The sequence below is a fragment of the Barbus barbus genome, assembly GCF_936440315.1.
Source record: "Barbus barbus genome assembly, chromosome: 42".
NCBI lineage: Eukaryota > Metazoa > Chordata > Actinopteri > Cypriniformes > Cyprinidae > Barbus > Barbus barbus.
The window spans coordinates 26,449,030-26,462,242 of NC_136720.1; the positions used below are offsets into that span (position 1 = coordinate 26,449,030).

General features: G+C 33.5%; 1 protein-coding gene across 1 annotated transcript; it reads right to left on the reverse strand.

The window, feature by feature from the left end:
* Window positions 1-46: 46 nt before the first annotated feature.
* On the reverse strand, window positions 47-11,530 carry LOC306861503 (RNA-splicing ligase RtcB homolog). The gene is made up of 12 exons (XM_079403784.1): window positions 11,339-11,530; window positions 11,097-11,175; window positions 8,718-8,785; window positions 8,544-8,643; window positions 6,790-6,946; window positions 5,619-5,775; window positions 5,379-5,538; window positions 3,943-4,118; window positions 2,794-2,982; window positions 1,230-1,340; window positions 1,033-1,152; window positions 47-298 (listed from the first exon to the last, which is right to left on the reverse strand). The coding sequence occupies exons 1-12, from the start codon at window positions 11,429-11,431 to the stop codon at window positions 191-193; spliced, it is 1,518 nt and encodes a 505-aa protein (XP_079259910.1). The 5' UTR covers window positions 11,432-11,530; the 3' UTR covers window positions 47-190.
* Window positions 11,531-13,213: the final 1,683 nt, after the last annotated feature.

The following is a 13,213-nucleotide window of genomic DNA, read 5'->3' on the forward strand; positions in this document are numbered from 1 at the left end:
CGGCAGCGTTCATGTACTTGTGCAGATTCAGGAGAACAAGCTGAGATGCTGATGCAACGCTTTTATTCCACTTTAGTAGTGTAAACATTCACCCTCAAACCCAAAACTAAACAATGCCTGAGCCACGTGCTAAATATTCGAGATCCAGCATCTTCCGTGGTCGGAAACTTGCGTGCAGCTTCTTGATGTTTCAGCCTTTAATCACAGCGATCGGTCTGAGCTTGATGGCCTTTTTACTGATGCCGGCGTCATGGCACGTGTTTACCACGTCTGTCACGTTCTTGTAGGATTCAGGAGCCTGATGTGCAAGAAGATAGTGTTAAAAACATGCATATTGAGGAGATTTTTTTTTTTAATGGCTGTTCTTCAATATTGAGCCGTTCAAGCTTAACAAATTTAAACAAGAAATTAATTTGCAATAATTTAGGCCACAAGCAACTTAAATGTAACAGCATAAAAAAAAATATATATATATATAAAAAGTTTCAGCTCTTTTTGGAAACTTAATTGGTTTAAACAGTTTGCTAACAGAAATAAATAAACTTGTGACCATTTACATCACGAAGCAACTTAAATATAAAAGCATAAATTCAATTTTATTGAAGGATGATTTAAAAAGAAAAAAATATTTGTTTAGAATAAATTGATTTGCAGCTTAATAATGGCATAAAATCAATGCATTTTATTGTAGGATGATTATTCAAAAACTAAATTGTCAAAATATAAAAAACTAATTCTGCATTTGAAGCTTAAAAATTGGAATTTGTTTAAAATAAAAAAAACTATTGCAAAGGTATAAAATATAAAAATATTGTTGCTTAATCTACAAAGTGATTATTTTTTTTAACTATGTGTGACCACTTAGTGGTAATAGGTATACCAGGTATAAAAATACTCTTTTTTTTGTAGCATGGTTTTTGAAAAACAAATTGTGTTTTTGGATACTTAATTGGAAATGGTTCTTTAAAGGGAGGCGGGGGCAGTTTGCATAGAGCTGGAGCTTCTGGTTGCGACAGAATGAAGAAAGCTCACCTCCTCCATCACCAGCTTTGGTGACGCCACTCTGATGGCGATGCCCTTGTCTGCCAGTTTATCCAGAACGTCCTGGAAGTCCAGGTTGCGTCTGGATTTGGCTCTGGATAGAGCTCGACCCTACAGCGTTCACAAACACGCGTCAGACGGCTGAGAATAACGACAATCACTGCAGCAGATCTGATCACATGACTCACCGCTCCGTGACACGTGGTGCCGAACGTCTCCGTCATGCCCTGCTCGGTGCCTGTCAGCACATAACTGCAGGTGCCCATGGTTCCTCCGATCAGAACCGGCTGGCCGGTCAGCTGTAAGAGAGAAAACAATCAAAAATCATTTCCAAACTTTCAGAATAACAGGCATTAATCGTTCACAAGAATTAAAGTAAACCGGGTTAAGTTTGATTTGTTACATATGAAGTAGGGGTGTTGAAATTAAATCGATGCAGTAATAGACCATAATCGATTATTGCCTACTGACATCATTGCCATATGCGCTTGTCATGCCAGTAATAAAATAATAAAAACAATACACCCACTATTTTTAAATTTCAGATCTGGGGCCATATGTATAAAGCCGCTCAGAGTACAATTTTAATCTCAAGTGTGTCAAAATTCTAAGAATTAAGTAATTTTACTCTCATTCCTAGATTTAAGAATAAGAGTGATTCATGAAGGCCTGGTTTCACAGAAGGGGCTTTGACTAAGCCAGGATTAGATCATAGTTCAATTAGGACATGAGCAATTTTTATAAACGTGCTCAGAAAAAAACGTTACTGCTGTGCAATATGAGACAAAACAAAGGCACTGATATATTTTAAAATCAATCGGTGCAAGTTTATTTCAGTTGAAAAAGCGCAGACTTACATTTTAGTCTGGGACTAGACTTAAGCCTTGTCTGTGAAACCGGGGGAAAGGTTCCTAAGTATTAAGACTAGGTCTCAGCTCCTAAATTATTTAAGAGAGCTGGAGAGGTCTCCTAACCTCGTTAAGAGTAACAAGATGGCAGCAAAGCGGAGAAGACACTTTCCAGCGAACATATGACAATGGAGTTACAGTATTTGATGATATGGAGTTGATCAAACGATACAAACTTGATCGTTATGAACACAAGAGTGGCCATAAGTGATGTTTAGAGGGGCTTATGACCCCACATTTCACTTAAACCATCAAAATATGAAAAAACACAGACCAGTGTTGCCAACTGCTTTCAACTGAAATAAAACAGTCCCTGAATGTTGCTAGATTACATCATAATGGCGAGTTCACTGATCTATATAAATATAGATTGGTGGAAGAGTCTCGGAATCTAGATATGGTTCGTCCAAGAAATTGATTTTGTTTCTTGGCTTTTGAAAAATATCTCAAAAGGGGTGAGAAAGTCACTAAATCTAGTGACAAAATCTCCAAATTGGCAACATTGACAATGGCTACAACATAATCAGTTATTAATATTGCGTTGGTCCTCTCTCGTTTTTGCATGTGTTCATAATTTCTTTGTATGACAGCATGGCCAAAAATTATGACTGCACAATTTGGCACGTTTCATTGCATTATTATAACAAATAAACCAATTGATTCTGCTTACAAAACCTGTTTAAAATTCTTAAATTTGTAATGATTTTTTTAAAAAGTAGCCTGCTTATATAATTTAATAAAAATGCACAAAATAAATTTGATATAGTCGTGATATGGAATTGTTGACATGATAATCGTAATCGAATCGTGAAACCAGTGACGATTCACACTAATATGAAGTCACCTGATAGTCGACAGGTATGAGTGGATGGTGAGGCGGGAACGCTCGCGTCGATCCCTTCCTGTGCAAGAGAAGCGTCTTCTGTTTGCCGTCCACCATGTGCTCTTCCACCTTGGCGATGTTGTGCGAGACGTCGTAGATGACATGCATGTCCAGATCGTCTGGTGTGGTGTTGAACACTTTGGAGAAGGCCTGCAGGGAAGGTCAGTACAAACACGTTCAGCGGCAAAAAAATATATAAATGTTTCAAATTTTTAAAAATCGTTACTTCATCAGAATGGTACGAAACTTGGTGACTTTTGGCAGTCGCTATGTGACCACAAAAAAATAAAAAATCATGGACGAAAAAGCTAAATGGCCATAAAATTTTTTTTAAAAAAGTCACTTGTGTTGTTCAGAAATGAATGGGAAATACGCAAAAATACAGAGAATGTGTGTGTGTGTGTGTCTGTGTGTGTGTGTGAGCAAGGCAAAGGCTAGTGTGTGTGTGTGTGTGTGTACAATCTACAAATCATTCACGATGCAGAAGAGTGCACAGCAATAAAGGGGTGACGCTCTAAAATATCAAGAGTGCAAAATAGACACATATGAACTAGTGTGACTAACAAAGCATGTTTCTGCAAATGCATCATATATAATAAGTCTTTATACCTAAAAAACCACTAGAGAGTATATATATATATATATATATATATATATATATATATATATATATATAGTAATTTAGTGGCTAAAAACCATGGAATAATAATATTTTTGAAAAATATAATTGAAAAGTAATATCAAAATATGTAAAAAATATATATTAATATTAAAATGTATTATTTTCCAATGGGAAAATATTGATCATAATTATTGCATAAATATTCATTAGTACCACAAAATTCTCTCAAAATACAAAAAAAATATTATGGAACAAAAATATATAACATTGATTTTACTGAGAAAAAAAAAAAGTTACATTTCAGGTGTTCGGTCAGTTTTGACCGCAAACAACACAAGTGTGACCCCCAAATGAACAATACAATACAAGGGTTAAAATATCTACGGCTGCTTGCCGATATTTCTGTGCAGTCATTTTTCCATGCACACTAAAGCACAGTGTACACAGCAGGAATGGTATGTGATATTTTATTCTGTGTGAGCATTCACCTGGCGGGTGAGGAAGGTCATGGACGAGCGGTTGACCCAGGCGTAGTTGCCGGCGGCCGCCATGCCCTTCAGATAGTCCTGACCCTCAGGAGACATGATGCGAGCACAGGCCAGCTGACGGTCATTCACTGTGATCTTATCCCTCTTCATCGCCTTCTCCATCGCAACCAATGCATCTGAACACCAGAGTGAGAGGTCAAGCAGGGCTATTATACTTAACTAAAAACATTGTTACATAAATTTAATTTAATTGAAATCTAATTTGTGACCCTGGAGCACAAAACCAGTCATAATGGTCAATTTTCTCATAATGGTCAAAGCTGAATAAATAATATTTCCATTGATGTATGGTTTGTTATGATCGGACAATATTTGTCTGAGATACAACTATTAGAAAATCTGGAATCTGAGGGAGCAAAAAAATCTAAATATTGAGAAAATCTCCTTTAAAGTTGTTCAAATGAAGTTCTTAGCAATGCATATTACTAATCAAAAATTAAGTTGATATATTTACGGTAGGAAATTTACTAAATATCTTCATGGAGCATGATCTTAATATCCTAATGATTTTTGGCATAAAAGAGAAATGTATAATTTTGATCCATACAATGTATTGTTGGCTATTGCTACAGATATACCTGTGTTACTCATGACTGCTTTTGTGCTGCAGGGTCACAGATTAAAATGTAATTAAATTTTTTTTTTTAAATTACAAAAACTACATACACATTTTACAAAGAAAAATAAGCACATCAAAATGCCAAACTTTAACTATTAACTAAAAAAAAGTAGAAAAAAAAAAAAAAAAGAAGATTAAAACCGGCACAAACAAAAACCTAATAAAAATGACAAAAACAACAAAATGTCAAAATTTAACTATAATTAACAAATTATAAAAATAAAAAAAAATATGACAATCATCCTTGATCCTTTTTCCAAATATATATATTATATATATATATATATATATATATATATATATATATATATATATATATATATATATATATATATATATATATATATATATATATATATATATATATATATATATAGAAAAAGGAAACAAACAACAAAATAGACATTAGAAAAACGGTAACACTTTACAATATTGTTCATCAATTAACATCATTAGTAAACATGAACTAAGAATGAACAATACTTCTACAGCATTTATTAATCTTAGTTAATTTCAGCATTTACTGATGCATTAATAAAATCACAAGTTGTGCTTGTTAACATTAATGCACTGTGAACTAACAATGAACTGCATTTTCATGAACATTAAGATTAATAAATACTGTAATAAGTGCATTGTTCATTGTTTGTTCATGTTAATTAATAAATTAACTAATGTTAACAAATGACACTGTATTGTAAAGTGTTACCAGAAAAAAGTATTAAAATGAACTATTAATATTGAAGTAATTATTGACCTGTGGCCACCTGGTGGCCGAGGCCTCGACTGCCGCTGTGGATCATCACACAGATCTGCCCCTTGTGGTCGATGCCCATCTTCTTAGCAGCGTAATCGTTGTAGATCTCATCCACCACCTGAATCTCGGCGTAGTGGTTTCCTGCCCCCAGCGTGCCCAGCTGCACAACAGCAGGAGAACATGACACGAGATCGGAGAGAATCTGTGGTGCTTTGCAGGATTGTGTTGTAATGCAGGTACCTGTGGCAGTCCTCTCTTCTTGGCTTTGGACGAGACTTTGTTGGGATCGGCCTGCAGCATTCGGCCGTATTCCTCACAGTGCTCCTTATCCTCGGCCCAAGCGTATCCTTCCCTCAGAGACCAGTCCACACCCATCTCTAGAGCTTCCTCCAGATCTCTGCACACAGGAACACAACGCTGGGCAACTCAGGAGAAAACTCAACAGTGCATAAAACTGATGACGATTAAAGAAGAAAAGCGCATTCATAATACGAATAAAACTATAATAGCATATAATCAGTACCCTCTCAGACTCAGGAGACATAAAACTACCTTTTGCACAGTTTAATTACAATTATTTGTTTGTTATTATAATATATGTTTGTTATTTTCCAGTTAAATCATTTTAGTGCTTCAACTTCATTTCAGCATTATTTATACTGTTATAGTTTATTCATTTGAATTGGCTTTTATTTTTGTATTTTCAGTTTTCATTTTAATCAAGTTCTAATTTGAAATTAATTTAATTATTTGTGTGCTTTTGCCATTTGTATTGTTTTTATTACCGTTTAGGTTCTAGTGCTTTAACTTACTGAATTTATTTCAGTTGCCAAGGCAACAAGTATTATTTATTTATTATTCTAGTGTATTAATATTTTGAATTAGCTTTTATTCTTATTTTAATTGGTTTAATTAACATTAATTTTAGGTGCTTTTGTCACTTGTGTTAGCTTTTATAATACCGTTTAGGTTATAATACAGTTTTAGTTATTTAGCATCATCACTCAAAGAGTCACAAAACATATGGCATGTATTACAATTTTTAATAATAAATATAGGCATTAAAAGTAAAAAAAGGAAGTATCTTGTGTTTGGCAAGCACTTAATTATTAAAACTAAATATGTTTTCAGAAAGTACAGAAAAAAGTAAAAAGTTTCTTAACTTTCTGAAACGTATCTCCAATTATAGAACATATTTCATGTATTACAATTTTTAGTAATAAATATAGGCTCCATTGGTATTTATGATGTTCAGTTATATTGCATATAACGATTCAGTATTACTGCATTTTATTTTTTGCAATAATCAATGTTGCCAAGTAAGTTCAGAGCAAAAACATAAATTGAGATTGAAAATATAAACGGACTGAAAACTGAAGAAGTGCTGTTGGAAAGGTGCAGTATGGTTTACTTTGCTCCCATGGGAATGACGCCCTTGGACCCGACTCCGACGGGAATGTGGTCAAACAAGGACTGAGCCAGCTGCTCTTTCACCGGCTGCACATCGCCCTCGTCCAGATTAGTCCTCAGCAGACGCACGCCACAGTTAATATCAAACCCCACGCCACCTGCAGACGACACGCATCATGAGCCTAACATCGCTAAAGGGATAGTTCACCTAAAAATGTAAATTTGATGTTTATCTGCTTACCCGCAGGGCATCTAAGATGTAGGAGACTTTGTTTCTTCAGTTGAACACAAACAAAGATTTCTAACTCAAGCCGTTGCAGTCTGTCAGTCATATAATGGCAGTCAATGGGACTCACGGCTTTGAGAGAAAAAAAACATACTCAGACAAAACCAAATCAAACCCTGCGGCTCGTGACGATACATTGAGGTCTAAAGACACGAAACGATCAGTCTGTGCAAGAAACTGAACAGTATTTATATGATTTTATGACACGTCTTCTTGCTTTACCACCACCGATCTCTCAAATGGACCATTGACACTATCTACAATCTCAATGGTCCGTCTGAGAGATGGGTATAAGTGTGGCTTTTCATTTTTCCCCTTTTCTACCTTGTTTCACTTCTGTTTCAGCTTTTTATAATAATTTCTTACTGCATGTAATAATTTGTTGTTTTAGCATGTGTGTTTGGCTCAGTGTTATTTTTTAGGATTATTGATAAACTAATGTAGTTTGATTTGTATTTGTTATCTATTTTAGTTACAGTTGTAGAAATGTTGTCATTTTATTAGTTTTTTTATTATATCTGTATAGTCCTTTTTCTATTAAGTTTTAGTTTTATTTAATTTGAGTTATTTTAGTACTTCAACATACTACATGGAAATGAAATAATATATTGAATTTATTTTTGTATATGTATATATGTGTGTGTGTGTGTATATATATATATATATATATATATATATATATATATATATATATATATATATATATATATATATATATATATATATATATATATATATATATATATATATATATATATATATATAGTTTTTTTGGTGTTTGGCTTAGTGTTATGTTAGAATAATTATTATACTCATAACTTTTGTTGTTTTAATATTTTGAATTGTTTTTAGCTTTATTTTTGTTTTAATTTAAATGTTTACTATTGAAATGTTGTTGTATGCATTTGTCATTTTTATTTCATTTCTTTATTTTATTAAATGTGTATATATAGTATTTATAGAGCTTTGACTTTTGATTTTAGTTAATTTTTCTTAAGTCGCTTTGGATAAAAGCATCTGCTAAATGACTAAAAGTAAAGTAAAAGTAATGCACATAAGTCTGCGATCTGCTGTAAATCAAGAAGAAGACGCCGTGCTGGATGTTGTGAACGCGCTCAGGAACGTGCGGTGGATCAGAGGTAAATAACGATAAAAATACTGTTCAGTTTCTTGCACAGACTGATCGTTTCGTGTCTTTAGACCTCAATGTATCGTCACGAGCCGCAGGGTTTAATTTGGTTTTGTCTGTGTATGTTTTTCTTTCTCTCAAAGCCGTGAGTCCCATTGACTGCCATTATATGACTGACAGACTGCAACGGTTTGAGTTAAAAATCTTTGTTTGTGTTCAACTGAAGAAACAAAGTCACCTACATCTTAGATGCCCTGGGGGTAAGCAGATAAACATCAAATTTATATTTTTGGGTGAACTATCCCTTTAATGTTAATCTGAACGCGGCTCGATTACGTACCGGGAGACACCACGGCCTCTGGGTTGTCCATGTCAAACGCAGCCATGTTTCCGATAGCAAAACCATACCCGGAGTGGACGTCTGGTAAACCGATGGACCGCTGTGGAACGAGAAAACAGGATGAAGCAACATGATGCGTTTCCTGTCACCATAAATCCTGATGGTTTAACTCACATGTATGATTCCTGGCAGGGCAGCAACGTTTCCAATTTGCTTCATAGCAGGCAAGAAACCACCAAACCCTGTCAAAATGGGATTTTATATGCAATTTAAACACTTACCATTTAAATCAGCATGTGTTCAAAACTGATTGTGATGAGTTTATTAAAAAATAATAAATATAGGCTGCACTGGTAAATATTATGTTAATCATATAATAATTAAATATTAATCTTAAAATTAATAGCAAATCATTTATTTTAAATATTACCGTTTAGGTTTCATTTAATTTTATTGCAGTTTTTATTTATTTCTAGTTTATCATTTTAGTTCAACCTAAAAACAACAAAATGTCAAACTTTTTAACTATAATTAACAAACTATAAAAACATATATGACTTAATCATCCTTAATCCTTCTTCTTATAGATTTTTCCTTAATCCTTTTCCTATTATATTTATAGATTTTAATCTACGTGGTTATAATAGCTTTTGCAAAGTAAATTCAGAGCAAATACATGTTGAGTTAATTTAATGCATGGTTAATTTGAATTATAATTTCCAGTGGTGGACAGTAACGAAGTAAATGTAATTCGTTACTGTACTTAAGTAACTTTGTCGTGTATCTGTACTTTACTGAAGTATTTCTATTTGGGGAGACTTTTTACTTTAACTTCACTACATTTCAAAGTCAAATATCTTACTTTTACTAAACTACATTTTGGGAAATGAGTCGTTCCTTTTTATTTATTAGTGGATAAAAAAAAAAAAAAAAAAGTTAATTTAACTGGTCGGGCACACGGCAAGCCACCAATCAGGGTACAGCGCGCTCTGTTTTGAACTCGTTTAGGTTGCTGCTTGGTGGTATACACACGAATACAGTTCAGCGTTAACATTTTGAGACGGAGTCAAAAAAAACTGCCAGTGCCTTCATGATGGAAGAAACTCCTGACTCTAACTTGCCACAACACCCGTGGCCTTATTTACGTGATTTTTTTGAAGTCGTTGAAAAGAAGAAAGAGTCCTTCATTTTCAATTGCCTTCTCTGCCTGCCTCGGCCCTGTAAAATTTCTTCTTACAAGAATTCTCCTTCAAATCTAAGGAAACCGATCGAGGTAAGCGTTTTCATTCTAGTGGTCATGTTTAATGGAGTAATATATCTGTAGCTTACAGAAAACGGTTTGATTGTGTATGTTAAGTTAGATGTGTTTACTGCAGCATCTGGACAGACCAGGGACTTATGTGAGGATCCTGTTTGTGGACTTCAGCTCCGCTTTTAACACCATTATCCCGGAAACCCTTCAGAATAAACTAACTCAGCTCTCCGTCTCCGTCTGCCAGTGGATCAACAGCTTCCTGATAGACAGACAGCAAAAGGGCTGGTAAAATCACTCTGGACCCCTCACATCCAGCACACTCCCTCTTTGAACTGTTACCGTCTGGTCGACGCTACAGAGCTCTGAGCACCAGAACGACCAGACACAGGAACAGTTTCTTCCCTCAGGCAATACATCTCATGAACACTCAATAATAAACGTGGAACACACAACTAATACATTATCCATTCACCACACTCACTTATTTTTTCTAATTTGCACATACTTGACCTGTACATACATAGTTGTTTATATTATATATTGTGTGTGTTTTTGTTTTTTTTTGCTGCTTTGTACATTGGTTATTGGCTATTTCTTGTTATTTTGTTTTTATTGCCCGTGTCCTGTCCTGTTACTGTCTCTCTGTTGCACTGTGGAGCTTCTGTCTCTACAACAAATGTGAACCTGTGTATAAACCTCATGTGGACCTGTGTATAAACCTCATGTGAACCCGTGTATAAACCTCATGTGGACCTGTGTATAAACCTCATGTGAACCCGTGTATAATACAAGTTATTAAACTTAAACTTGCAACTGTTACAAATAAACCTTCAATTTAAACCTGCTCAGAAATCATGTTTCATTTTATTCTAAAGGAAAATGTTTGGCTTCAAGGTTGAGCTCATGATAATTTTAATAGACATAAGTGTCTGACTAATTAATATCATTCTATTAATAGATTGGTGTGCTAAGAGTAATATTAGAGTCTTTTCGCATATTGTTGATCAAGCATGAGTCTTGTGACAAAACTGATAACAGGATATTAGCCATAATAAATCATAGTACTTTGGATACTTAAGTACATTTGAAAGCAAATACTTTTGTACTTTGTCCACCACTGATAATTGCCCATGTTCTGATTACAAGTGCTTGTTATCTCAGTGGAGCATGTGTTTGATGGCTTCCAGCAGAGTATATGTATGACTGACGTGTATTTCTCCATCATTTCTAAGCCATGATCCAAACCAGCCTAATGTTTTAAGCACATAACAGTGTTTGTATGGATTGTGAATAAGAACCTCCACCACGACAGGCGTTCCTCAGCTCCTCAAACATGAGTTTCTCCAGAGGCTCGTTCACATAGAAAACACCCTCCACCTGAAGAACAAGCATTAAACCACAATAACCTCAGCTGTAGTCATGCTCAACACAACACACAACGCTGATCATCAGCGATAAAGCACCGTACTACTAACTTATAATTAACGCAAAGATTGAATATGTTTATAGATGCGTCACTGCCTCGTTTCTGATGATTTACCTGCATGTTCGGCACGAAGCCCTTCTTGATCCGCCAGCAGTTCTTGTGGATTTTATCCAGATACTGAAGCTCATCGTTATAAGAGCGACTCATTTTAATATAGAAATAATAAACGCACTTTTATCAGCAAAACTATATTGACACGCTTCGCCGGATCTTCTTCTTCTTCTGTATCTTTATAGAGACTGACGCGGGTTTGTTCGGGATCTTCAGCGCCACCTGCTGCCCGCAAACAAACGAGCAGGAATTACATCAGAAGAGTGCTGTTTATTAATAAAACCTCTCTAAACGAAAAACGGTGTGTTGGACAAAAATTCAACAAAATGCATTAGCCTTGTGCTTCGCTCTTGTGGCGTTGCATACAGTATATTGCAGCACTGTCATAAAATAATTCATCAAAAATTACAAGCGTTTTCTACAGAAGAGGATTAGGGCCAAGCAATAATAAAAAATAAAATAAAACCAACTCGAGATTAAAGTCGTTAAATTTTGAGGAAAAAAACTCGTTAAATTCCCAGAAAAATAGTCTAAACAAAATGTTGAGATTAAACTCATTAAATTTCATGTTTCGAGAAAAAAGTAGAAAACCCGACTCGTGTTCATTTGTACTCGTTAGACTGTTATTCAGCGTAACCTGTCCAGCCAGATGAAATTAACATGACACCGCTGGGCTTTTATAGACTTTTTTTCTCGAAATTTATTCTCAACATTTTATTTAGATTTTTTCCCCAAAATTAAAAAAAACAATTCTCGTAATTTAATGACTTTATTCTCAACATTTTATCTCAAAACATTTTCTCATAATTTAACAACTTTTTTCTCAAAATTTAACTATTTTTTTCTCGAAGTTTAAAAATAAAATTCTCGTAATTTATTGAGTTTATTCTCAACATTTTATCTTGACTTTTTTTCTTGAAATTTAACAACTTTTTTCTCAAATTTTAACAACTTTTTTCTCATAATTTAACAACTTTTTTCACGTAATTTAACAACTTTTTTTCTCATAATTTAACAACTTTTTTCACGTAATTTAACAACTTTTTTTCTCATAATTTAACAACTTTTTTCACGTAATTTAACAACTTTTTTCACGTAATTTAACAACTTTTTCACGTAATTTAACAACTTTTTTCACGTAATTTAACAACTTTTTTCTCATAATTTAACAACTTTTTTCTCATAATTTAACAACTTTTTCACGTAATTTAACAACTTTTTTCTCATAATTTAACAACTTTTTTCTCATAATTTAACAACTTTTTTCACGTAATTTAACAACTTTTTCACGTAATTTAACAACTTTTTTCACGTAATTTAACAACTTTTTTCTCATAATTTAACAACTTTTTTCTCATAATTTAACAACTTTTTCACGTAATTTAACAACTTTTTTCTCATAATTTAACAACTTTTTTCTCATAATTTAACAACTTTTTTCACGTAATTTAACAACTTTTTTCTCATAATTTAACAACTTTTTTCTCATAATTTAACAACTTTTTCACGTAATTTAACAACTTTTTTCACGTAATTTAACAACTTTTTTCTCATAATTTAACAACTTTTTTCTCATAATTTAACAACTTTTTTCTCATAATTTAACAACTTTTTCACGTAATTTAACAACTTTTTTCACGTAATTTAACAACTTTTTTCTCATAATTTAACAACTTTTTTCTCATAATTTAACAACTTTTTTCACGTAATTTAACAATTTTTTCACGTAATTTAACAACTTTTTTCACGTAATTTAACAACTTTTTTCTCATAATTTAACAACTTTTTTCTCATAATTTAACAACTTTTTTCACGTAATTTAACAATTTTTTCACGTAATTTAACAACTTTTTCACGTAATTTAACAACTTTTTTCAC